This window comes from Perca flavescens, chromosome 2 (assembly GCF_004354835.1).
Source record: "Perca flavescens isolate YP-PL-M2 chromosome 2, PFLA_1.0, whole genome shotgun sequence".
Taxonomy (NCBI): Eukaryota; Metazoa; Chordata; class Actinopteri; order Perciformes; family Percidae; genus Perca; species Perca flavescens.
Window position 1 is genome coordinate 38,694,233 of NC_041332.1, and position 26,048 is coordinate 38,720,280.

At 40.2% G+C, this 26,048-nt stretch overlaps 1 protein-coding gene across 1 annotated transcript in view; it reads right to left on the reverse strand.

The window, feature by feature from the left end:
- Positions 1-1,748: 1,748 nt before the first annotated feature.
- Positions 1,749-26,048, reverse strand: part of LOC114571530 (glycine receptor subunit beta) — a 50,646-nt gene continuing 26,346 nt past the window's right edge. Inside the window, exons 8-9 of the mRNA XM_028602510.1 lie at positions 2,443-2,604; positions 1,749-2,188 (exon numbers count right to left, since the gene is read on the reverse strand). Of these exons, the coding sequence (XP_028458311.1) occupies positions 1,895-2,188; positions 2,443-2,604 (456 nt within the window). The 3' untranslated portion in view covers positions 1,749-1,894. The remainder of the gene's footprint in view (positions 2,189-2,442; positions 2,605-26,048) is intronic.

Genomic DNA, 26,048 nt, shown 5'->3' on the forward strand with positions numbered 1-26,048 from the left:
CGCCATGCTAACCCTGCTAACTGTTAACGTTACCGGGAGGACCAGGCATGCAGCCGATGGCTGTTTACAACATGTAGTTTAGCGGCTGGAGCCAACAACGGTGAGTTATTTTAAGCCACGAGAGGGGGGCTGTAAATCGGAAAGAGAGGACTGTGAGTTTGCAGTGTGTTTAGCGATTGTTGCCGTAATTCTAAGCCAATGAAGTGTGTTCCGTCGGCAAGGTAGTGGTATTTTTAGCGTTTCATATTGTAATTCTAAGCCGAGGAAGTGTGCCTGACTGGCGTGTGGAGAGGACAGTGAGGTTGTTGTGTTTTTAGCGGTTCATACTGTCATTTTAAGCCGAAAAAGTGTGTCTGTCAGTTGGTTACAGAGCTCCACGTGAGCACAGGCTTTTATGACTGTCAATATAGCCAGCATCTACCGTTAGCTACTCGGCTGTGCTGTGGAGTAATGTCTGGCTATGTGAGACTAGCATCTACAGTTAGCTACTCCGCTGTGCTGTGGAGTAACGTCTGGCTATGTGAGAAAAGCGTCTAGCAACATTGTTGTGAATGCTGCGGTCTCAGCCTGGCAACCCCCGTGAACTTCGAGTCTGGGCAGGAGGGGGCGGGGGAGACGACTCTCCAGTATTTTGAATTGGTAGTGCAGTAACAATTTTAACCGCTAGCTGCCAGTATTACATACAATATTACATATTGCACCTTTAAAGAGTAAGGTCCTTTTAGTTTAACATGAAACAGCCCCAAAATCACCGTCACCAGACTCCATGTAAATAATAAGTACTTTTAGTGTGTATAAAGCCAACATATTTCCACATGTAAATCGGTGAATTAAGGGTTTATTTCAACCAAATCAGAGTAGTGATTGTTGGAACAGTGGAAAGAGAAACCAAGACGGCTTTTGATAGTTTTATTTTGTTTCTGTTGACTTTGAATGAAGTGTGTTTTACGATGATAAAAGTACTGATTATTTACATGGAGTCTAGTGGGTTTGGTGATGGTGATTTTGGGGCTGTTTCACGTTAATCAAAAAGGATCTTACTCTTTAACAAAAGGTCTCTGTAGGGATCCTTTCCATGATGTTGTCAGACATGTAGGATAATAATCTGAGCCTGTCAGTGGCAAAAACTGAACTTTTAGTGGATGCTAACTGACTGTGCACAATAGCCCAAAACTTAGCTTGTTTCGCTGACTGCCAACTGCAGCGGTCTTGTTTAATTCTGGACCAATTTCAAATATTATTGTTCTAGGGCGGCCTCTAGCTCACCCAGTAAGAGCGTTTGCCCCTTGTTGGCTGAATGCTGCAGCAGCGCAGGTTCAAATCTGACTCGCTGCGCTTTGCTGCGTGTCATCCCCCATTTCTGTCCCCCTTTCATGTCACTATGTAATAAGGGAAAAAGCCCCAAAAAATAATCTTTAAAAAATATATATATATATCGTTCCCATCAGTCACTTAAACACAAAAACATAGGAAAATAGGGTCTAGGTTGAAAAAACAAAAAAAGTTACCCTTTAACATACTCAGTGTGACCAGTACTCTTACCCCCAATAAAAAGCATATATTTCTAATGCACACGTATCACCACAGCAGGGTTTAGTTCACATCAAGCACAATGTCCTGTATCAGACAGAGACACACATGCAGTGTCTACTTAATGCCTGGGTTTAAAGGGGACTCAAGCCAACAGCCTACAGTTACTCCCAGGGACCACAGCAGTCTCTGCAGCTCTGCAAACATGGCTCGGAAATGTTGCAAATCTGGATTTTAACAGTATATAGTTCAGTATATGAATTTTCTATGTCATTTGTAAGTTCAATGTAGTTTCAATATCAGTATGGTGACAAACTATAGGATGCAAACCACTTTATTTCCACCTGCTCTCCTCTTCCACCCCTCACAGATAGACAGACCAGTAGACCACATTGAAGAAGAGAAAGGTGAAGGGGAACAGGGCTCTTGCATAGAGGTCGATGCGTTTGGCAGCAGCAGGTATGACAGGTTTGGGTGGCGCTGGTTTCTTTTTGGCTTTGGTCTGGGACTTGAGGGCCCCTGACACTTCAACTGGTTTACCGTAACAGTCAAAGTTGGAAAGTTCAAAGTCTCGAGGTAAAGATCCCACGATGCTGAAGTCATGGGAGCGAAGGTCCGACTTAGAGGTGCAAACTTTCTTACAGCGAGTTTCTACCACCTGGTAAAAGACAGAGAGTGACTGAGTATTTTCACTCATAGCGTTAGCTGTAAAGAGTCGTCATAAGGTTCAGGTCTTGTCTTCCAGCTTTCTAGTACTTGCTAGGGCACTAGTTCAATGCCATTCTTACTCAAAATAAATAATATTAAAAAATAATAAGATACATGTAATTTACTCCGAAGGATGCATGTGATGATTACTACAAATAATGTAAGCGACAGAAATATATTCATGCACACTGCTGGTCCATTTACCTGCAGAGTGTTGACATGTATGGGTGTTCCACCAGTCCCATTCACTGTGTTGTTAGTTTTATTTGAAGTTTTATTCTTTCCTTCTTTCTCTTGCAAAGCTTTCTCCTTCGTGGCCATTTTGGCTTTCTCCTCCTCAATCAGTTTGGGACTGTTCAGCATCACCTACAGAGAAAGGTTGAGGTAAATAGAGAGAGAGAGAGAGAGAGAGAGAGAGAGAGTGAGAGAGAGAGAGAGAGAGAGAAGTCATGGGAGTGAAGGTCAAAGAGTGTTCCACAGGAGCAGCTGCATCAAAATGAGCTCCTGATTTGGTCCTTTTTTGTTACTTTTTTGTTTTTGAAAATATCTACACTGAAAACTCAACTATACCTTGAGGAAGAAAAAGAAACACAACTGAAAAAAACACCAACTGCCACCATCAGGATGACCAAGAAAACATCTCAAATCTAGAAGACCCATTTTCTACAAAGTGAGTGAATACGTCACTGTGCTGATATTTTAAAATATTTTATGTTTTTACTTTAAAACTCTTTTATTTACTTTTTTGAATATTTTGAGCTGAAGTTAAACTCTAACCGAGGAGCTAGCATATTAGCTAGCTAGCAAGCAGAGTAAGTCAGCCAACAGCAGCAGAACATAGCAACCGTTGCTAAGCTCAGAATGCCCCAACTGCCAGTCAGTGCTGAGAACATTCTCTAGCCGCCAGAGGCCAGAAGTGATACCAGCAGAAAACAATACAAACAAAAAGTAATGATGGAAAGACCAGAGGATTTATTTGCAGTCCACTACAAACATGATGATGTGAGACATATCACCCTTTTCATCCAACTGCCAAGTGCGTGGCACTCAGCCATCTGCTCAAACTACAAGTCATTCAAAAGAGAAGGGAGCTGCAATGGGTGGAAAGTCAAAAAAGAAATAAAGATAAAGATCCCGACACTGTCGCCATCACAGTCAACATCTACACAAATGGGACAGTTATGGTACAAGGTGACCTAAGACAGTGTGAGAAAGACTTTCAGACTATAAAAGAAAAAGCACAGAGAGAGAAGACAACCCTGAGCGAAACCATCCAGGAAAGCCAAACTGACACCGCTCCCTCAAGCAGCACCACATCTGAAGCTTCAGAAAGAGAAAATTTGTGCCCTATATTTAGAGAGTATGGTCAACTCAAATCATGGGCGCCATATTGCATACCAACGTCACATGACTCTACAGTGTAACCCTATGGGGCGAATATACTATCTTGAAATAAATTGCTTATTTTCACCATAAACAGGCATATACAGTACAGGCCAAAAGTTTGGACACACCTTTTCATTCAATGCGTTTCCTTTTTATTTTCATGACTATTTACATTGTAGATTCTCACTGACGGCATCAAAACTATGAATGAACACATATGGAATTATGTACTTAACAAAAAAGTGTGAAATAACTGAAAACATGTCTTATATTTTAGATTCCTCAAAGTAGCCACCCTTTGCTTTTTTATTAATAAGGGAACAAATTCCACTTAACCCTGACAAGGCCCACCTGTGAAGTGAAAACCATTTCAGGTGACTACTCATGAAGCTCATTGAGAGAACACCAAGGGTTTGCAGAGTTATCAAAAAAAGCAAAGGGTGGCTACTTTGAGGAATCTAAAATATAAGACATGTTTTCAGTTATTTCACACTTTTTTGTTAAGTACATAATTCCATATGTGTTCATTCATAGTTTTGATGCCTTCAGTGAGAATCTACAATGTAAATAGTCATGAAAATAAAGAAACACATTGAATGAGAAGGTGTGTCCAAACTTTTGGCCTGTACTGTACATATTATCAACGTTTGTCAATATGTAAAAAGCCCTTACGGAAATATTCCAGTGTATACTTACCTTCTATATTGTAAATGGGTCTCTAAAAAATACCCATGTAGTGAGTGACCACGTCACCTAATAAGTCTCTTAAACACTGTTTACCTTTCTAACGTCCGCTAGCATACAGGCTAACTATAGCTAGCTTTGTGTGTAACGTAACAAAAGCCCACCCATCTCAGAGGAGCGAAGTTTAATATTTCATTCAATAAAATTATGGTACAAAAGGAGCACTAATGCCACAGGTCGTATGTTGACAACGTTGACTCAGATATAGGAAACTCCGAAGGCAGTTGTAATATTTAGCTACCTAGCGGGCTAAGCTAACGCTGTTGCGCTAACGTTAGCAAACATCGGCGTAGCTGTCTAAACTTCTGAAAAGCCGAACAACATCCCTGTCCAAGCTGTGTTTCACTTTCCCTCCAATATTATTATGAAGACAATAAAGACAACTGGACTCGGTCGAGACCAAAAGCCATAGCTATGACTGTGGCAAGATCACAGAGAGGGGTCTGGCTGCAGACCTCCAGTGTCAGGCTGCTTCCGTTGCAGGCTCCACTCTCAGGCTGCCGCTAGTGTCAAGACCGGAAATAACAAACTTTTTGTGCGTCTCTTAAAGGACTGAACACCCTGGGCGTTTCCCAATATGTGTTCTTCTATTGACTTGTGTTCTTGTGTCCCTGTGAAACGTCATCTCGTGTTGCCAAAGTACTGTCCCAATACACAAGTTCGCATTTTGCCAAGAACAGTTAAAATTCCCGGATGTATTCTTGACACGCCCATTTACCGAGGATACATCGGTTGGTAACTTGTATGAACTTCGCAGCACCTGTATCCCAACATTCATTTCGGCATTCAGTGATGGTTGGATTTCCAGTACATAGACAGCCCAAAAACGGGACAATTTTTACAATTTTCGGCATCTTATTCATCACTAAATTCACATCTGAGAACATTTTAGGCGAGAAATGAACGGTTTATATTTCGAATATAGGTAGTCTTGCGAAAATCTTTGCCAAATTGACAATTTGTTCCAAAGTTTTCGGAGTTTTCGGAGCTCCATAAAATGACGCGGCCGCCAGCTTACGCCTGCCGGGGCCGCTTGCTCGGCGCTCCGACAGTCACTCTCGGAGACCCCGCTGTAGGACCCCGGAGGTCTTTTAGACCGGTTCCGTAAATAAGAGGCTATATTTTCGCCGTTTTGGATCAGTGTGGTTAACTGTCTTTTCGGAGTTAAACTCAACAAGCACACACACACACACGCACGCACACACACACACACACACACACACACACACACAGACACACACACACACATATACACACAGGAGAGATACCTATACCAGATAGACTGTATATTATTAGTCTATGAGATACACGCGTTTATTTTCGGTGTATTTGTTTTCTGATTTATTAGAAGTTGAGTTTCAGTCTTTATGATAAATGAACAGTTGTACATAAAGTGGTAACCTGCTATAACATGTTATGTAGACTAAAGGGGAGACACCAACCTTTATAATTTGAATTTCTAATTTCCATCTCCCTGGGCATATACAGTGCACTACAATAATATAGAAATGATAATTCAACATTACACTAATAGGAACACATAGGACACACCAGTGCATATGCCTATTTATTTGTTTAATTTAAACTTACTTAAACTTATATGCTAATAATAGTAGGGATCGCGTTCCACTCTTTTGAATAAGTAAGGGGTGTTTGAGCTAAACCATAAACAATAAAATTAAAGCTCAATTAGCTTTATTTTTCAATATTATTGCAATAGTTTTTATTTCTAGCTGGTATTTTGGAGCCTTGCAGGTAGCCTCTGTGCTGGGGGTGTTGAGCAATAACAGGAAGAACGCATCGTCTCAAACTGTTAACAGCGTTTTCTGTGCTTGTGAACTTGCGAGTTAATTCTTCCAAGAACAACCAACAAGAACATTCTCCCCAAGAACACAAGTCCGTAGTTTGCATTCTTGGTATTGAGAAACGCCCCCTGAATCCACGGGTTACGTTTGCAAATTGCCGAATGATAATACCGAATGTGGATGGTTTGTAATAAATAAGTTACGCTAACGGTGGTTAACGTTTGACTGACAATCAGGTTATCTGACGATCTCTTATTCGCAAGAAACTTTATAATGTATACACACTTTTGGAAGAAGCCGCTTTGTTGTTGATTTATTCTTAATTAATTTAAAATTAATCAACACTAACACGAAAAACATGAATTTATAAGTTGCATTATAAGTCTACCAGCATTATTATCGCATTAGCCTACATCAAGTATCAAAATAAACGCCATTCATAGCCTATAGTTTAGCAACATTAGTCCATGTAAAAACGTTGAGCTTAATGGAATATGCATTTCCTAATGGAAAATGTATTTATTGACACAAGTTAATGTCTGCTCAGAGGGTTATACATACTGAAGTAATCTCAGCTGTTATGCCCCAAGCCACAGAGTAAACCTGAGACACCGGTTTGTACGTTTTCAACAGATAGTTTATTTACAAATAATGACAATAAAATGACAAATTGGCACTGCAATCTTCTTTAGAGAAATTCAAAATATCAAAAACAACACCTGCAGCAACGGGTGTAGAACTAGAAACATGGTGATATCACAATACATAAAAACTAGAGGTAATCTTTGAACTTACAACTGGTTTTGGACACTAACTGGCACACAGGAAAAAAATCCCCAAAAAACAATGTCCAGCCAGCAAAGCAGTGCAGCCAGCTTTGCTTTTTGGACTGCAGATATTCGTAATGACATAACAGCTGTTAAATATGTTAACGTTTATTTAACTGTGGAGGCTAACGGCAGACCGCTACAATCAGCTAGCGGTTAGCCAAATTAACCGTTAGCTAAACTAACGTTAGCTTCCCGGTGGAGGCTAACGGCAGACCGCTATAATCACCTAGCGGTCCGCCGAATTAGCTATTAGCTAAACTAACGTTAGCTGAAGGCTAGTGTGGGAACAGATTGGGTCGTAAATCCTTGTACCACACCACATGCGTGAACATTTTGCGCATGCGCAGAACGGATTGTGCAGGTGGGACAGATCGGGTACTGTCTATGGTACTGACAGCCGGACTCCTTTAAGACACGCACAAAAAGTTTGTTATTTCCAGTAATGACACTGGAGGCAGCCTGAGAGTGGAGCCTGCAACGGAAGCAGCCTGACACTGGAGGTCTGCAGCCAGACCTTCTTGAGATCACATTTAGGTACATGGAGTGCTAGCGAAAAAGCTAACGCTAGCATAAGGCTAACTTCAAACTTCATTTATTTCTGAAGCAGTGTAAGAACTTTTTTAAGCAATGTACACATTAACGATGGTATTACTATATTTGTCCTATGTAATTTGTTATCATATCAAAGAGAGAAATTGACATTTAACTCACACAATAATGCAACAGCTCCCATACTTTTTGTCTTTTTGCTTCACAGGGGGACTTGTGAAATCTTATGCTGCTTCCCTGTCTTTCATTGCAGCCAAACGCACAACAGTTGGGCATTTTTTCATTGATTTATGGCATTTTTTAAATAATGTATTACATTTTCCACTATTCCCTGCACTATATCAATGGGAATCAGATGAATGTTGGTATCAAACATGGAGTCCATAAAACACGTGACCACCTCGGAACCAATCGCAGAACGGTATGCTCAGAACATTCGATTCCCTAGTTGGCCACACTCTCTAAATAAAGGGTACTAGAGAAAATGACCCTCCCAGTTTAGATCAAGCTCAGATACAAAACACAATTACCCTCCTTAAAGAACAGTTTACACAACTGGAAATAGCGCTGGTCCATCTGAGGGAATAGGTGAACAGACAACAACCAGAGAACACCACGCCAGAGAAGCTACTCTCCATCAGGCTCAGAGAGCAGAACAACAACTTGGAAATAGAGCTAAAAAGTGCTCAACAAGAAAGAGACCATCTGAAGAACGAACTGGCGGGCCTGACAGAAAAAGTTAGAGAACTTCAGAGAGAGAGAGAGAGAGAGAGAGAGAGAGAGAGAGAAGGCAGAGCTGAACATGCTGACAGAGAGAACGCATAGGAGAGAGAGAGAAGTTGACAAGCTTCAGGAGCAGCTAGGCCTCCACCTCACCCACTGCACCCAGCCACCTGAGAAAGCCACAGTATGTCCAATCCAAACTTCACCCTCATCACCCCACCCAACCCAGTCTAAACCTGCCTCACTTCACCCTGCCCAACCTGTCTTATCTCCTGCACCACAGACACAGCACGAATCCACTCCCTCAAGACAAAGCCGGCCCGAGGCATAAGCGAACTAAGCGGCTGCTTGGGGCCCCTTGGTGGCCAAGCAGCCCCAATCAAGTATTTTTTTTTTACATATTAAATAAATTAAACAAGTGACTTGAATGAATGCAAAAAATAATGAATGAATGAATAATTCAAGACAAGAAAATTGGATCCCTCTGGTGCCGAAAAGAGAAAGAAGAAAAGGACAGAGGAGGAGAAATAAGAGCAAGATAAAGGTATGTTTGCGTGATTATTTACAGTATGTTTTGTGCTCACTTGAGGTAGCAGCTTTAGCTATGATAGCAGTTAGTTAGCTAGCTAGCTAGCTAGCTGTCATGATGATGATGATAAGCCATCACCAGAGCTAAATCCCCGCCATCAACAGTGAAATGTCTCCCATTAATATACATTTATCTAGGTTTATTTCACATATCGATAGATATCGGTTTAAGTTGGAGAAAACAGCCGAAAGGGGAACTTAGGTAACCTTCTAGGTGTAAGGAATGCCAGCTAGCATTGCTGTAGCTACATGTTGAATGGACAGAGTCCTCTGTCTGCGTGCATGCTAGAAAAAGAACCGACACCTATTTTTCACGCGACACGCAAGCGTGTTGGAAGCGTTTCCAGGCAAAATAGAATAAGAAAAGGTGTTTATATGTCATTTTGACACAAATACATATTAATAAATGACATGTTGATGTTTGAAAGTCTCTATGTTTTGATATAAATGCAGATATAAATGTAATTTAAAAAACAAATAGATTTTCTAATATTGCACCTGTCAATACAGAACAAAATATTCTGTAGCCTATTTTGCTGTCAATACTGCCGACATTATCTTTGCTGTAATCAAATCAGTATATATTTATGTTTAACATGAAGTATACTTCATTTTATCAATGGGAAACATACATGTGTACAGACAAGGCTAGCAGCAGCAGCGCCATGTCAAACACGTTTCTGGTGTGTAAAGACATAGAAAAATTACATAGGGAATTACATAGGATATTTGTCGGCTTCTTCAGCCATGTTTTGCCAATACGCACATCAGTTAGAATTATGTTTTGATATTTTTTTATTTTCTCTCACGATCGCTTACCACTGCTGGAGAAAAGAGAGAGAGAGAGAGAGAGAGAGAGAGAGAGAGAGAGCTTACAACTGCTGGAGAGAGAGGGAGAGAGAGCTGACCACTGCCGGGGTTTCAACTGAAATAAAAGGCTAAATCAATGACAGTTCATGGAAAGCAAAAGTGTAATTATGGTCAGATCTTGTGCCTGACTGATGGGGAAGTGACCAGTGTAGTCTAATGTAGGCTATTATAGTGGGTGTACTGTAGCCTACTGTATATTGGCCAGAATCTGCCTTTGGGGGAGGAGGGGGGCATATCATAGTGGGGGGGGCTGCTGTCCTCCCTCAGGGAAGTTTTAAGCATCAACAACTTCATTTCCTGCATTCCGATACACTTTAATGCACCAATTTACGGTAAAAATACCTTCATTCAGCCTATAGATGTTAAGAAAAAAGCACGGATGACAATTCAAAATTTATCAAAAATGTCATTGGGCATTTTTAAGTCTATATAGAAATATATCAATAATACACATATTGATAGGATAAGCGTTGTGATTTACGTAAAACAGCGTCGGCTTTTTTTGCCAGCTTTCCTTCCTGCATTTTGCCTGTAAAACCGTGTTTGTGTTCTTCATATTTATGTAGAATTATAGTTTGCTCTTCTTGTTTAAAATATGCGGCTCTGGTAGATGTTTGCGATTGGTCGTGCTGTGCAAACACCGCCTCTTTTATGTGAACGCGCGTGGAATACTGATGCACTTTCATTATTTAAGTATCTTTTTTTTTACTTTTTATTTGTGATTATATTAATGTCTGTCTATTTTGGTTTTATTTTATAGTTGAAGATTGCTCATTTAATGCACATTTGCAGATCTGTTGAAAAACAAGTCATTAAACTGATATACTTGTTTACAACAAATAGAAATGCTGTTGTATTTTGTTATTTTTCAATTCAACTTCAGTAAACCACACTTAGTGGTTCACTCTGAATATGAAAGTTTAAAATAAATCTGTGATTTTAGTACCCTCTAAGGTTAAAAGGTGAATGGTTTGGTGTAATTCACAACTATATTAATACAGGGGTTTACCAAGCCCAGGGGGCCAGAACTCTAGAGGGTAGCCCCAAAACATGTTTGGCATGTGAGCAAGGATGGATTACTGAATGAGCTTAACCTAAAAAAAGCTTGACCAAAAGGTCAAGGGGCCCTGAAGCCCAAGTAGTTGCATGAAGTCACTACCTCAATAACAGGTGACTCCGCGTGGTGGGAGGGGGCCCCCAAATCAAATTCTGCTTAGGGCCCCCAAAAGGCTCGGGCCGGTGCCTCCAGACCACAGATTGTGCTCTTAATAGATTCAAATGGAAAATTAATTGATGAAAAAAAAACTGGTCCCAAACCACATTGTACAGAAGTTGTGGTGCCCTACATCTACAAGAGCCCTGGAGCTGCTAAGTGAGGACAGACTTGGCCACATCATCATTCATACTGGCACTAATGACCTGCAGACCCAACAAGAGCGAGTGACGAGAGTGATCGAGAAAGCCGGCAGAACTTCTCCAACTCCCGCATTGTTGTGTCCACCCTTTCTACAACGAAAAGATTTCCACCCTGCTACCATCCAATGGATCACCACCCCACCCTCGACCTAGACTGCCTGTATAACGTCCACCTCTAAAAGCAAGCTGTCCCCATCTTTGCAAAGACGCTGAAGGATGCCACCCTGAAGCGCAACCCAGCCCCTCCACCCTTTACTTCGCCGAGGCTACCAAGAAATCCCACTACTTCAGCAGCGAGGACCCCTTGACCCTGAACGCCCCAGCCGCTATATCACCATCCACGCCACGTCACTGGCAGGCCGCCCCCTCTTCTCCCCCCAGAACTGACAAAAGCCCCATACCGAGATACTGACTGACAAGGCAGAGCTACACCAAGACAGCGAGAGGAACAGCTAACCAACGACCCACCAGCCAACTGAAGGACATCCAGCACATGCTGAGCCTAATCTGTTCACACCTGATGGCACCTTAACACAATAAGTACACACACATCTTAGCTGTCCATCGTGTTCGATGATGACGCTTGCTCCAGGGATGGGGGTTGGAGTGGGGTGGTTTCAGTGACCTTGCCGCTGGTGCCACTTCTCGTGGGCATAGAGTCCGATCCTTGAGCCACACACTCGTCCGCAGATGGAGCATGGGAAACCAGATGCCAGGGTGGTACCAGCCACCCGCTGGTGTCTCTTGATGTGCCTCTCGGATTGTTGGTCTTGGCTGGTTTGGTGTATTTGAGAGACTGCAGTGGCACAGGTGACCTGCCAGGCTGATCTGTCGAGTGCCAGAGATTCAAGCTGCGTGAGAGGGATGTTCGCTCGCTTTAGGAGGTCCCTGGTGTAGTCCTTAAAGCGCCGCTTTTGCCCTCCAGCGGAGCGCTTAGCGCCCATTAGTTGACTGTAGAGGACTTGACGGGGCAGGCGGTGTTCAAGCATGCGTATGTTGTGCCCTATCCAGCGCAGATGTCTTTTGGCCACGGCTGCTTCCATACAGATTGAGTCAGTGTTGCTGAGGGTATCTGTATGGGGGATTCAATCTTCCCAGGACAAGCTGAGGATCTTCTGTAGGCAGCGGATACACACACCACACACAAAACACACTTTATTTTGCTTTTTATTTTATTTTTTATCTAAGAAAAGAAAACATTTACATATATTGTTAACAGGAGTTTGCCTCATTTTTAGAAACATTAAGTATTTTAATAGTATGATGTCTTTTTCTATCTATTTTTGGAATGTTCAGAGCCCTCCCGGTCCTCAACTTTTGAATTAAAAAGTAAAAACGCAGAGTTCCTGAAGGAGATCAATAATACTGACATTGTTGTCCTCCAGGAAACATGGTGTAAAGGTACTTCCGGTTGTCCAATAGGTTACAGAGAAATTATTGTCCTGTCCACCAAATTAAAAGGAGTGAAAAGAATTAACCAAGAGGTGAATTTAATATCTGGATAAAGATTAAAAAACAAATAATCTCAGCTGACAAAGATATATTCCTCTGCCCCACATACAATGAGGAGAGTTTCTCCATACTTGATGGAGAGATAAACCAATTTCAGAGCCAAGGTAATATTTGTATCTGTGGTGATCTGAATGCCTGAACAGCAGATAAATTAAACACTATAGACATCCATGGAAACCTGCACATACTGGGGAACAAGAGCCTAATAAACCCCATGTATCCTTCCAGAAACAACTACGACAAGCGTACTAAGACAAATGGCTCTGTCGTACGTTAGGACGTTAGGACTATGGCAGAGTAAGGGGAGACTCTTTCGGTAGATACACCCACAGTTCTCCCTTGGCAGGAGCACTGTTGAATAATTTATCTCTGACTTTGACATTTTTTAATATCAAGGCAGTCACAGTCAATCCCCTTACTCCTCTGTCTGACCATAGTAAAATAACAATCTATCTGAGTAGAGGAAATCTCAAACACAAAGAGCTACATTCCAATAATCTACAAACCTCTACCCAGTCCTACAAATGGACTGTGAGTAGCACTGATCTCTACAGAAAAGCAATTGACAGTCCACAAATCCAATCACTCTTGGATGAATTTCTTTGTATATCTTTTCCTTACAGTGAAGAAGGTTAGAATTTAGCTATTAACAACATAAATGTCATATTTGACAAGGCAGCAAAACTAACAAATTTAAAGAGGAAAAGAAAACCACAAAATATTAGTGGTGAAAAATGGTTTGATAATGATTGTAAAAATCTAAGGAAAGAGCTAAGAAATGTATCCAATCAGAAACACAAGGATACAAATAACCAAACTGTACACCTTTTTTTTATGGAGAAACACTAAAACAATACAAACATTTGTTAAGAACAAAAAGGGAACAGCATAACAAAAATCAGCTAAACCTAATCGAAGAATCAATACAGTCCAATTAATTCTGGGAAAATTGGCATAAACACAACATCTAAGGATGAATTAGCAATCCAAATGGGGATATTTGGACCACTCATTTTACTAACCTTTACAGCAAAATAACAAATAACCCAGGCCAACAGGAAATAAACAGGACATTAAAAATCATTGAATCAGCAACTAAAGACTACCAGAACCCCATTGACACCCTGATTACAGAACAAGAACTAACAGACAAAATGAAAAAGCTTAAACTGCGAAAGGCCTGTAGTGCTGATTCCATTTTAAATTAAATGATCAAATACACAGATAATAAATTTAAATTGGTCATCCTAAAAGCTTTCAATATCATCCTTTATTTAGGTATTTTCCCAGGTATTTGGAACCAAGGACTGATAACTCCAATCACAAAAATGGAGACAAGTTTGACCCAAATAACTACAGAGGAATCTGTTTGACCAGTAACCTGGCAAAACCATTCTGCAGCACTATTAATAGCAGAATATTACAATTCATTAGTGAACACAATATCCTGAGCAAAAGTCAACTTGGATTTCTCCCAAAATATCGAACATCAGACGACATCTTTACTCTCCACACCCTTGTTGACAAACAATTAAACCAGAACAAAGGCAAAATCTTCTCATGTTTTGTAGACTTTAAAGAAGCATTCGATTCAATTTGGCATGATGGTCTTTTCTATAAATTGATTGAAATGGGTATTGGAGGAAAAACATATGATATCATATGATATGTATACAAACAACAAATGTTCAGTTAAAATTGTCCACCAACAAACACATTTCTTTCCTCAAGAACGTGGAGTGAAACAAGGATGCTGCCTGTCCCCGATTCTGTTTAACATTTATATAAATTAATTGCCTAAAAATCTGGAACTTTCTACATCCCCTGCTATCACTCTGGGAGATACTGACATCAAATGTTTGTTATATGCTGATGATCTAGTCCTACAAAAGAAGGCATACAACAAGACCTGGATCTCCTGCACAGTTTCTGTCAGACCTGGGCTCTGACTGCCAACCTAAACAAAACCAAAATACTGATTTTGTGATTATGTGAACATGTGAAAAACTACACATATTTAGGTCTCAATATTAGTTCATCAGGTAGTTTTCAAATGGGTGTGAATGAGCTGAGAGACAAATCAAGAAGAGCATTTTATGCAATTAAAAGAAATATCAAAACATACATTCCAATTAAAACTTGGTTAAAAATCTTTATATCAGTAATAGAACCCATCGCTCTGTACTCATACTTTGCAATCACGTGATTACCATGGATACCTGGCGGGCAAGAAACGCAGAGAGAATGGCGACGAACAGTGACCAGCCAGGGGAATTGCAGCCTTGCAGATTTCCAATACTACAATCAATCAACTATTTAGACCATATTTCACCAAATGTTAAAATTAGATATCATGAAAAGATTAACATACTCAGAACTTGTGATCCATAAACAGCACCCGCTGTTTTCATTGCTGTGAAGCTGGTAAAGTCTCTACCAGACTTGGAGTTTGGAGATATTTACATCTATCTTATAGAGAATCCGTCACCTTACACCGCACAAAAAATTTTTTTTTCAAGAGTGGATGGATTAACAATGCTGTCATATGGGAGGTGAAAAACAGGAATATCTTCATAATCAAAGCAAAGGTGAGTGTTACTAGTTAGCTAGCTAACCGCTAATGTTTGCTAATCTGTTCCATCGTGTGATGAAGTCTTCATCTGAATATGTACACCCTGCCTGCCGGCGAATGACAGCTTGATAAGTATTTTTTATTTTAAACCTTCTGCCAACACTAGGCTATGTCTCATATCTGTAGGGTAACCAGACGTCCCGGTGTGACCGGGACAGTCCTGATTTTGAGTTGCATGTCCCGAGTCCCGACAAAAGCCTGTCGGGACGCTAAAATGTCCCAGTTTACATCAACCACTATGAAATTGTCCCGGTTGTCAGTGATTACATAGCCGACGTGGTCTTATTATAGCCCAATCATAAACTGAACCCATGTAGAAAGACTAATAAAGCGTCCAGCGTATGATTTTGACATTGTGTGTGTGTGTGTGTGTTTGTGTGTGTGTGTGTCAGTCAATCGTAGCGGTCTGCGTCTGTATAATCTGTGCAGCCAGTATTACAATGTATATTAGTAAAAATTGTTCTTATCTGTCTCGTTTTACCAGTCCCTCCAGGATTTCGCGGCCTTTTTTTAGATTGTTGCAGCCCAAAATGCCTGATTTTGCGGGAGCTTTTGTAAAAAATTGCGATAAAAGTTGTGATGTCTTGTGTATGTTTGTGGACTGACGAGAGGAACCGTATGACCATTCCCACCTTAAAAGCGCTACTCTTCATTCGGGCCAATTTTGGTGACACCTGTGCGCAATTTCACAGTAGGCTTTCAGCCAACAAATTGATTCTTGAACATATTCACTCCTCTAACAAATATATGGATATAATGTTTCCAATAGGGAAACTATCTGCTCTATCAAATGAGATTACATTTGTGTGTGTGTGTGTGTGTGTGTGTGTGTGTGTGTGTGTGTTGTTGGTTAGAATAACCACACTGGTAACACTTAACGATAAGGGTACATGAATTATCATGAATTCATGCATGAATTAATTGAAAAAAAATGTGGTCATCTGTCTGTGTCTATGTCTGACCTGGGCTGGCACACGTTCACGTAAAAAAGCGTGTGCGTGCACAAGCACTACAGTCACGCGCAAATTGGTCACCCTACATATCTGGCAAGTCTACCCATGTGACACCACATATAAACATATATGGTAGCCTAATTTAAAAAAGGAAAGAAATGTGTAGCTTTAAAAATATCAGTGGTACTGTGCTTGTGAATTATTTAATATAGACTGTATCTAACTAAAACCTTTTTTTCTATGTTAGTTACATCATTCCTACAGCCAGAGATGTTCACAAGTAATTTTTTGGAAGTCCAAGTCGAGTCTCAAGTCTTTGAGCTCAAGTCTCAAGTCTTTGAGCTCAAGTCTCAAGTCTTTGAGCTTGAGTCCAAGTCAAGTCTCAAGTATTTGAGGGGCAAGTTCAAGTCAAGTCACAAGTCTCTGGCCATCTGATCTGTCCCTAACACTGTATTGTTAAATCTTATGAATTCAAAGCTGTAGCTACCGTCCATACAGTACAGTATTAAAATCAGTTGTGGGATAACTTTATGGGGTCTATTTAACACATCCCTCTAGCCCTCGGACCTGGTGAAATATTAACCTAAGTCTGTCACATCATATGGATACAACTATGAAGATACAATGTGTCTGTTCCCAGCATTAGCACAACACTTTGCGATGGTTAGCTTATGACGATATATGCTAAATGTAACGTCTCTTTCAGTCAAAAAAATGTCTAATGTTGAAGTGGAAATCAATAGAATAGTGGCAGCACCACACCAGTTACAGAACAACATGCATCTCATTGTCAGTCCAAATTACGCACAATAAGCAGTTTGAACTCACTGACGTAATGGAATTTATTTATTTTCTAAGTGTTAGTATGCTAAGTGAAACTTAGTCCAGCGCGAGGGAGATACGGTTAGTGAGGCCAGTGTCTCCACGGCAGGTGACAGTGCGCACTGATCCGCTGCACCACGCATGGATGAAATAATGAAATAGTAAATAGGACTACAGTAACAGAAATATGTGCAGAATTAAGACAGTCAATAGATATCTAAGGGATGGGGAGGCAGAACATCAGACAAACGTCTCACAGAAAATTCTGGGTTTCTGGAATTCATCAGTGAAGGTGATGTAATAGGGTTTAACGTGGCAGAGTCTATTAGCTTGTTATAATGCTGAGCTGAAGATCCCAGCTTTCACTAAAGGAAGGAAACAATTGAGCCTAGTAGAGCCCAGTAGAGCTGGAGATAAAGACGGCCCAGTGTTTGGTGGACCGGGTACACCTTGTTCACTTAATAGCGTACAAATCATCCACGGGATAAATTACGCATCATATGAGTTTGCCCACCTGACACAGCGTTTGTTCCAGCTTGTTCTGACAGCTTGGGTTGCTGTTGAAAAGGAGGGACTGGTTCGATTTGGCCACTGTACCTTCCACAAAAAGTAATTGAGGGCTTTCCATTTTCTTTACCATGATATGCACATTATAGAGGTTATCAAAAACCATTATTTTTTATACTTAAATATTGTTTGTTTCAGATGGGGCATAGAACATGAGGGAAGGACTACTCCAAGATCATGAAGGAACACCACACCAACCTCAATGTCAGGAGGGCAAGGCTGGTCATCAATCCTAAATACCCATGGTTAGGGGCATCCCCAGATGGCATGTTAATGTGTGACTGCCATAGGATGGGTGTGTTAGAAGTGAAGGCACCAAGTAGTCTTGAGAACAGCAGTTTAGTTGACAAAATTAAACAGGATGGCACATTTTGTCTCCACGAGGTAGAGGGTACATTTTCACTAAAGAGGGACCACGAGTACTTTTACCAAGTGCAGACACAAATTCACTTAGCAGAGGCAAGCTACTGTGACTTTGTTGTTTAGGGACCAGGGATAGATGGCAAAGGAGAAGTTCACATTGAGAGAATTATTCTTTGAAACTATGCATGGAAAGGTTCACTTTTAGCTGAACATGTGTCATTCCTGAGCTATTGGCAATAAAATGTACAGCACCTGTTCAAGCAAGATCACATTATGCCACCAAATTGTCTGAAGGCTGTTACTGTGGTATGCCTATTCTGGATACTGATGACAAAATAGAGTGTACATCGGGAATCTGTAAAAGACATGTACATGCACAGAAGTTGTTTGCAGACTAATGATTTTAGTGTTTTGAATTGGAAGTGCAGTGTCTGCAAACTGGAATTGGCAAAAGGCAAGCGTGCACAAAGGAAACAAATGAAAAGTGGTACATTTTGAATTGTACTGTTAGACAGACAAATACAGATTTATTCAATAAATAAATACAATGAACATAGTTAATCAAAGTGAAAATGTAATACATTTATGTACATAATGTGTATACGTACGTTTCTTTGTGTCTGTAGTTTGTGTGTGTGTTTGTGTAAATAAATCATTGTATATTTACATTGTATTAATGTTGTACTGTATTCAGTAGTGTTTAACCAGAAGGAGGGGTGCCACATTTGTAAGGGCACAACACACATGGACTACTTTGTCTGAAACTGTAAAACCTTTGGGGTGTTCAGCTTCACACATCTGTATACCAATAGTACTTTGTAGTATAGTGTATTGGTTTCTTGTTTCACCGATAACTCTCTCTACAAGGATTCTTACTGAGGCAAGTCCACGTGTGGACTCCAGCTCTACTGGGCTCAATTGTTTCCTTCCTTTAGTGAAAGCTGGGATCTTCAGCTCAGCATTATAACAAGCTAATAGACTCTGCCACGTTAAACCCTTGATCAGCCAGTATTACATCACCTGCACTGATGAATTCCAGAAACCCAGAATTTTCTGTGAGACGTTTGTCTGATGTTCTGCCTCCCCATCCCTTAGATATGAATATGACTGTTCATTGTGGGGATATGCCTATTAGGTATTTCATGGTGTGATGATGTTTCGAATATGTTTGTGCTCTTGCTTTGAAGTCTTTGGGTTTTTTTATAAAAATTTCGAAACAGTCAATTATGCAGGCACATCTAGGGTAAGTTTGTCTAAATATCATGGGCATTGACAGCAGAAGCTCTTCTCTCTGTGGCCAAAATAAAAATGATGGAACAAGCTTTGCATGTAGCATGTCAAGGGTAGTTCTGAAAGTTCTGCTTGCTGTCGCTATCAAGATTTAGAAGAGAACACTAAGTAGAGCTAGGGACAGGTTCATTTTCATCCTCATAAGAGTTAAAAGAAGTTCTTGGAAAGGAGAGAGGATTGCGTGTGTTGGAAGACGTAAAAGAACACTACATAAAACTACTTGCAGCTTGGCAAACGTGGGGAGTCCAGTCAGTGCTTTCACTTTTTCATCGTCATTTGCAAAAGCCTGCTCGTCCATAACTGATTTCACCCTGTCAGTTGAATAACGACACTTCGGTGGGTAAATAGGACATACATAGAAGCTCAAAATCCCATTGACACCCCTTTACTATGAAAATCTCATATCCTGAAACTGCCGCTGAAAACGGGCGAATCTCAACAAAGCTGGAAGTTGACGTCAACCTCCCAAAAACCGGAACCTTTGTCAGCCCATGGGTGTATTAAGAGAACGGTCACGCTCTTCAGGTAGTGTTCTGAATCTAGCTAGGTCACGCAGATCTCTGCTATTCCATTACAAAATTCACTTCTGAAACTTTTTTATGCGAGAAATCAACTATGTAAAGCTCAAATATGGGCCACTTTACGAAAATGGATGGCTAATTGCAAATTTTGTCCGACTGTGTGTCAGAGTTCAGCGCCGGTGCTGCCTGTGTCGCTGCCTCGCCGCCCGGCCTGCCTTCCTTCACAGACTCCGGCCTGCTATGAGGTACTTGGAGCTCCGTCACGACTGGCAGCCCACAGCACTCCATACCCGCGCAAAGTCACCGTCTCTTGGGGTAATAGACAACCAAATGCCCCTGCCCTGACAGAGCTCCAGGGCCTGCAGGTCCCCTCTTCCTGCTAGCTAAATGCCCGGTGTATGTGAGTGACAGCACGGTCAGCGAGCTTGTTACACCAGAAATCTCTTACCACAGGTTTCAGTTAATCTTTTAATGTGTGTAATTATAATGTGTTGAGTTATTTAAATATTGGGGAAATAAACGCAGCTTGTCCGCAAGTCTCATTGATAGAGCTCTATCAATGAGAGCTAGCTAGCCTCCTCTTAGAATTCCTCTGAAATTCAGAAATATTCATTAACTTGAAATCGGACACCGTTGTTAGCTTTATAAGACATTTAGCTAGATGTTGTATACGTGGCGTGACGAAATTCAAACTGTAAATATACTCGGAATTACGCCAAAAATGAAGCTAACTTTCTGTGATTTGTAGCTACACAGGTAGCTAGGATTGAAGGGACAGTTGCAGCTAACGAAAGCCCTACTCTTCACAAATATTCATTAATTTGAAATCGGACACCGTTGTTAGCTTTATAACACATTTAGCTAGATGGTGTATACGGGGCATGACGAAATTCAAACTGAATGTACTCAGAATTATGCCGAAAATGAAGCTAACTATCCGTGATTTGTAGCTACAAATGGGTTACATCCAGCCGCAGGCTCTATCAATGGGACTCGCGGACATGCAGCGTTTATTTCCTCAATCATTTGTTTAAATAACTCAACACATTATAATTACACACCTTAAAAGATTAACTGGAACTGTGGTAAGAGATTGCTGGTGTAACAAGCTCGCTGACCGCGTTCTCACTCACATACACGGGCCATTTAGCTAGCAGGAAGAGGGGAGTTGCAGGCATAGACAGTATATAAGGTTGCAGGCCCTGGAGCTCTGTCAGGGCAGGGGCATTTGGTTGTCCATTAGCGCAAAAAAAACAGTGACTTTGCGCGGATATGGAGTGCTGTGGGCTGCCGTGACGGAGCTCCAAGTACCTCATAGCAGGCCGGGGTCTGTGAAGGAAGGCAGGCCAGGCGGCGAGGCAGCAACACAGGCAGCAACACAGGCAGCACCGGCCGCTGAACTCCGACACACAGTCTTACCAAATTTGCAACTGGCCATCAATTTTTGTAAAACGGCCCATATTTGAGCTTTATATAGTTGATTTCTCGCTAAAAAAAGTCTCAGAAGTGAATTTAATAACGAAATAGCCCGATAAACAATGTATAACTTTGCAGTGTCTGAAATATGAGACCTGCTGTCAAGTCTCCCATGTGTTTCTATGTAGTTAGCTCAAACCAATCAGCACGTAGCTCATTCTGAATATTCATGAGCATACCATATTTGGAAGAAAAGCTCTTGTTCCAAATAGAGCAGTTAAGGGCCTAATAAAATAGCATTTGGGCAATTTTCAGCCCAACCAGTGTTACATACCCCATTAGGAGACCTCAAGGAACAGTGTAAAATACACTACAGGGCTCGACATTAAGGCTTGTCCGCTTGTCCGGGACAAGTGGATTTTTTGTAGGACAAGTGGAAGAGAAATTTACTTGCCCCACTGGACAAGTTAAAACTCAAACAAAATACCATGTTACTTAATGTTATGTGCCACTCATTTTGTCTATGTTACAGAATTGAAACAAATACATATTTTACCCCACAATCCCGGGCAGCGGGTCGGCGGGCCGCTAACGTTAGACCCAGCTCGCTGTTCAGCTCATTCTCTGTAAGCGAAGCACCATGAAAGCACGGCGAGCTAGCCGGTGTTAGTTGGCTAACATGAGCTTGCTAACTCCCTCACAGAAAACAAGCTGAAAACAGATGTCACTCGTGGTGATGTGCTTTGTATGGATGAAGCATTATACGTTATGTGCCACTCATTCCGTTTATGTTACAGATTTGACTTTACCAATTTGAAACAAATACATTAACTAACGTTAGACCCAGCAGCAGCGGGTGAGCGGACCGCTGACGTTAGACCCAGCCCACTGTTAGCTCATTCTCTGTAAGCGATACAGCATGAAAGCACGGCGAAACCAGCAATCCAGGCAGCCTGTGTTAGTTAACTAACGTTAGCATGCTAACTCCGCTTTAACGTTACGCCGTCCCCACATCGTTCACAGAAAACGAGCCGAATAAAGCTGTCACTCGTGGCGATAGAAGTTTGCTTTGTGCGGATGAAGCATGAAGTTAATTTGACTCTTGACGGCTGGCTCTCTGCCTCGCTGCTCCGCTACTCGCTGCTCCGCTACTCGTTTGTCCGTCAGTTATTGTAAAACCTCAGCTCTGCGACTTGCAGGATTAAATATCAGGTAATAATCAACTGTAAAATAGCTACACCTTTTAAAGGATCCCTTGGTAACTACTAACCGGGTAGCAAGTGAAATTGTAGAAAGAAAAAAAAAAAACACGTTTTGTCTACAAAATTATTTTAGATATAGTATAAGTTCAAGTCAATATTCAATATATTCAATATTGAATTAGTATCTCAATATATTGATTCAGTATCTCAGAATATAAACAAAGAATATCAAAGTAATGAGAAACTATAAAATATTGACTTAATCTCAATATATTGGCTTAGTATTGTAATATATTGACTTAGTAACTCAACATATTGGTTCAGTATCTCAATATATTGACTTAGTAACTCATAATATTGACTAAGAATCTCAAAACAATGAGAACATTTCAAATATTGACTTACAATCTCAATATATTGACTCAATATCTCAAAATATCTCAATATATTGACATAGTAACTTAGAATATTGACTAGGAATCTGAAAGTAATGAGAAACTTTAAAATATTCACTTAGAATCTCAATATAGTAACTTCTGCACACCAGCGTGCAAAGTATAACTTTGTATTATGAGTCTGGAGATCCTTTTTTCTTGTTGAAGGGGAAATCTATTCTTGGGACACGTTTGTTTCTACTGTTTAAACTGAATTTTATTAATGTTGATAGAGTTTGGATGCTTTCAACGGTTTGTTCAAATTCTGCATTAGCAAAACACAAAAAAATTTATAAAATGATAAATCTTTACCCGGACAAGTGACTTTTGTGCATGGACAAGTGAAATGTAAATGTACTTGTCCGAAGGACAAGTGCCTCAAAAAGTTAATGTCAAGCCCTGCACTATATAATCATTCTATCACCCCTTTAACATGGTTTAATGTACCTAAACAATGATCAATCATCACCAAATTTCTCTCTGATATTATCCATCATAACCACGGAATACTGTCAAATAATCTAACCCAATGTCCAATTATTATGGACGTTATCTGACATAAAGCGTTTCTGCTTCAAGGCAGCGGAGCGGCTGGGGGTTAACTCTCCACGGTTCTCATTGGCTTTATAAGTCCTAATGTGAAAAAGCTTAACGTGGTTTAATGTACCTAAACAACGATCAATCATCACCAATTTATTTTTATATTGCTCATCATAACCACTTAAAACGGTCAAATCTAACCCAATGTCCAAATATTATGGACGTTATCTGACACATTAACGTGAGATAACTTCTATAATCATTGGATTTTGATTTAGTTTTTTTGTCAGGCTTAAGTGTTCATGACAAGATATGACCATGATACATCTGGTGATGATTGATCGTTGTTTAGATATTAAACCACGTTAAGCTTTTTCACGTTAAGCGTTTTAGAATGTCCATTACAACAAGCCATGGGACGTCCTGCGGAGTAAATGGAAGGCGCTTAAACAGCGATACATGGCTCAAATAAGAGAGTTGTCTCGCAGCGGTGCCGGGGGGAAAATATAAGGCAAGTTGCACCTTTTTGATGAGCTGGATCAGATCCTCAGCTAAAGGCCCATCGGAGCTTATAGCTTGGCTTCTAATATTAACAACAACAACTGTCTAGCAAAACTTTGTTTGCAAAAGTTTGCTTGAATCTTGTGCGATTCAGTGCAAAAATGAATGGAAACACCTTAAAATGTCTCAAATCTATTCGATATACCAATTTAATCGCAAAACAGCATGTGATGTCATTACGCACAGGTTTTTATTCGTTTTAAAGCTGTTGGATGGAAACACACTTTCACCAACAGAGTTTTTTTACCGAATTTCAGATAATTCGATTGACAAGTGGATGGAAACTTAGCTAGTTAGAAGCTGAACTATAATACTGTCAAAAGTGGAAGTTCAAAGACAGATTGACAGATCGACAGAGACAGACAGACAGACAAACAGAGACAGACAGACCAAGACAGAGAGAAACAAAGAGACAGACAGTTTACGTGAATAAACTTAAAAATGTGGGCATATCAGCGATATCTGCATTTCGCTCGGAAACGTGGAAGATGTTTAACAGGGCAGCGAATGGAGGAAGATTTGGAACTGTTGTCATTTGGAAGCTCACCGAGCCAAAAGTATAAGTCATATCACATAACACAAGAGCACATTGGCTGAAACTAAACAAAAATACATATGTTTTGATGTATATATTGTGTATGACAAGTAAAAATTGTGGGTGTAAGAGCAATTTATAGAGAAGGGACAAAGATAATTTTTAAGGCTCCGCACTCTAGTTGATGACATCACCCACTGTAAATGCAGAAACATTTTAAATGCAGAAAAATCCTGAAATGATCACTAAACTTAAACAGCTTTTTCATAAAAGCTGTAAAAGATATCAAAACCTGAATACCTGAAGTTTTCATGAATGGTTTAAAGTTTGAATCACATCTGTAGGTGAAAGAATGTAGGAGGAGATACATTTTGAAACAGAAGAGGATTTGAAGGATTTCAAGCCAGCTCTCATTGACTTTAATGTTAAAATAAAATGTTTAAAAGCTTAATATTTAAAAAAGTATAAATAGTAGAACAAAAGTTGAATAAGTCCCATCATCTTCTGAAAGAACTGAACATTTTACAAGCTGAATGGTTTTAATAGCTGAACGTATGCAGAAGTTACGGACGACCAAAAAAAACGTAATAAATAAAGAACCGAATAACAATAGTTGGAATGCTGCTGAATCAGCATTCCCACTAATTACATTTGTTTATACTTTACTGTGCAGGGAGATCAACTAATAATGAACTGTTAAGAAAGAATTCAATACAAGAGTGACACATAATAGAAAAAAAAAAAACTAGATGAGCATGCAAAGTAAATGGCACAGCAATACATTTCAGACACAGCCTTATTATACAACATTCAAAGTCAAACCTTCCCATGTCTTTCTCCCTTTTCCTCTTTTTGGTGACAGGGGTGTGAGAGAAGACAGATGGGACCCAGTCAGGGGATAGCAGGTCATCAGATTTGGCACCTGAAATAATGGTTATGGTTATGGTATTTAGCAGATGCTTTTGTCCAAAGCGACATACAAATAACAACAATAAAGTTAAATTTAACAGTAAACAATTTAAAAAGTTGGTAAGACAACATTAAGGAGAATAACAATAGCCTAACAAACAACGTCAATTCAATCAATAGCCTAATAAAAATAAATAAATGCTATAACATTCAAATCATAACGCATAAAAAACGCTAAACAAACTAAGTGCATGTTGAACTGATATGCCTTTAGACCCCTCTTGAAAGACCCAAAACTATCACAAGCACAAAGAGCACTGGGGGAACCATCTGAGGAAAATAGTCTTGAATTTGACCTAGCGTTTAAATAAGATAATATAATAGATAAAACTTTATTGCCACACAATGTTTAGGGTATTTTCAACGTAGAGTCCTGTAGTTCCAGGTCTTTCTATAAGCTATCAACAACACAGCGAGCTAGCATAACTATGGACTAGGATTAAGCTAGAAGCTAAAATATGTAAAGCAGACAAGAAGGTTTTAAAATAATCGAGCAGGATGGTAATAATTCCTCTTTAAATAATCTAGCTCTACTGTTGGGTCTTCTCTGGTTCTCATTGAAAACCATAGCCTAGATATTAC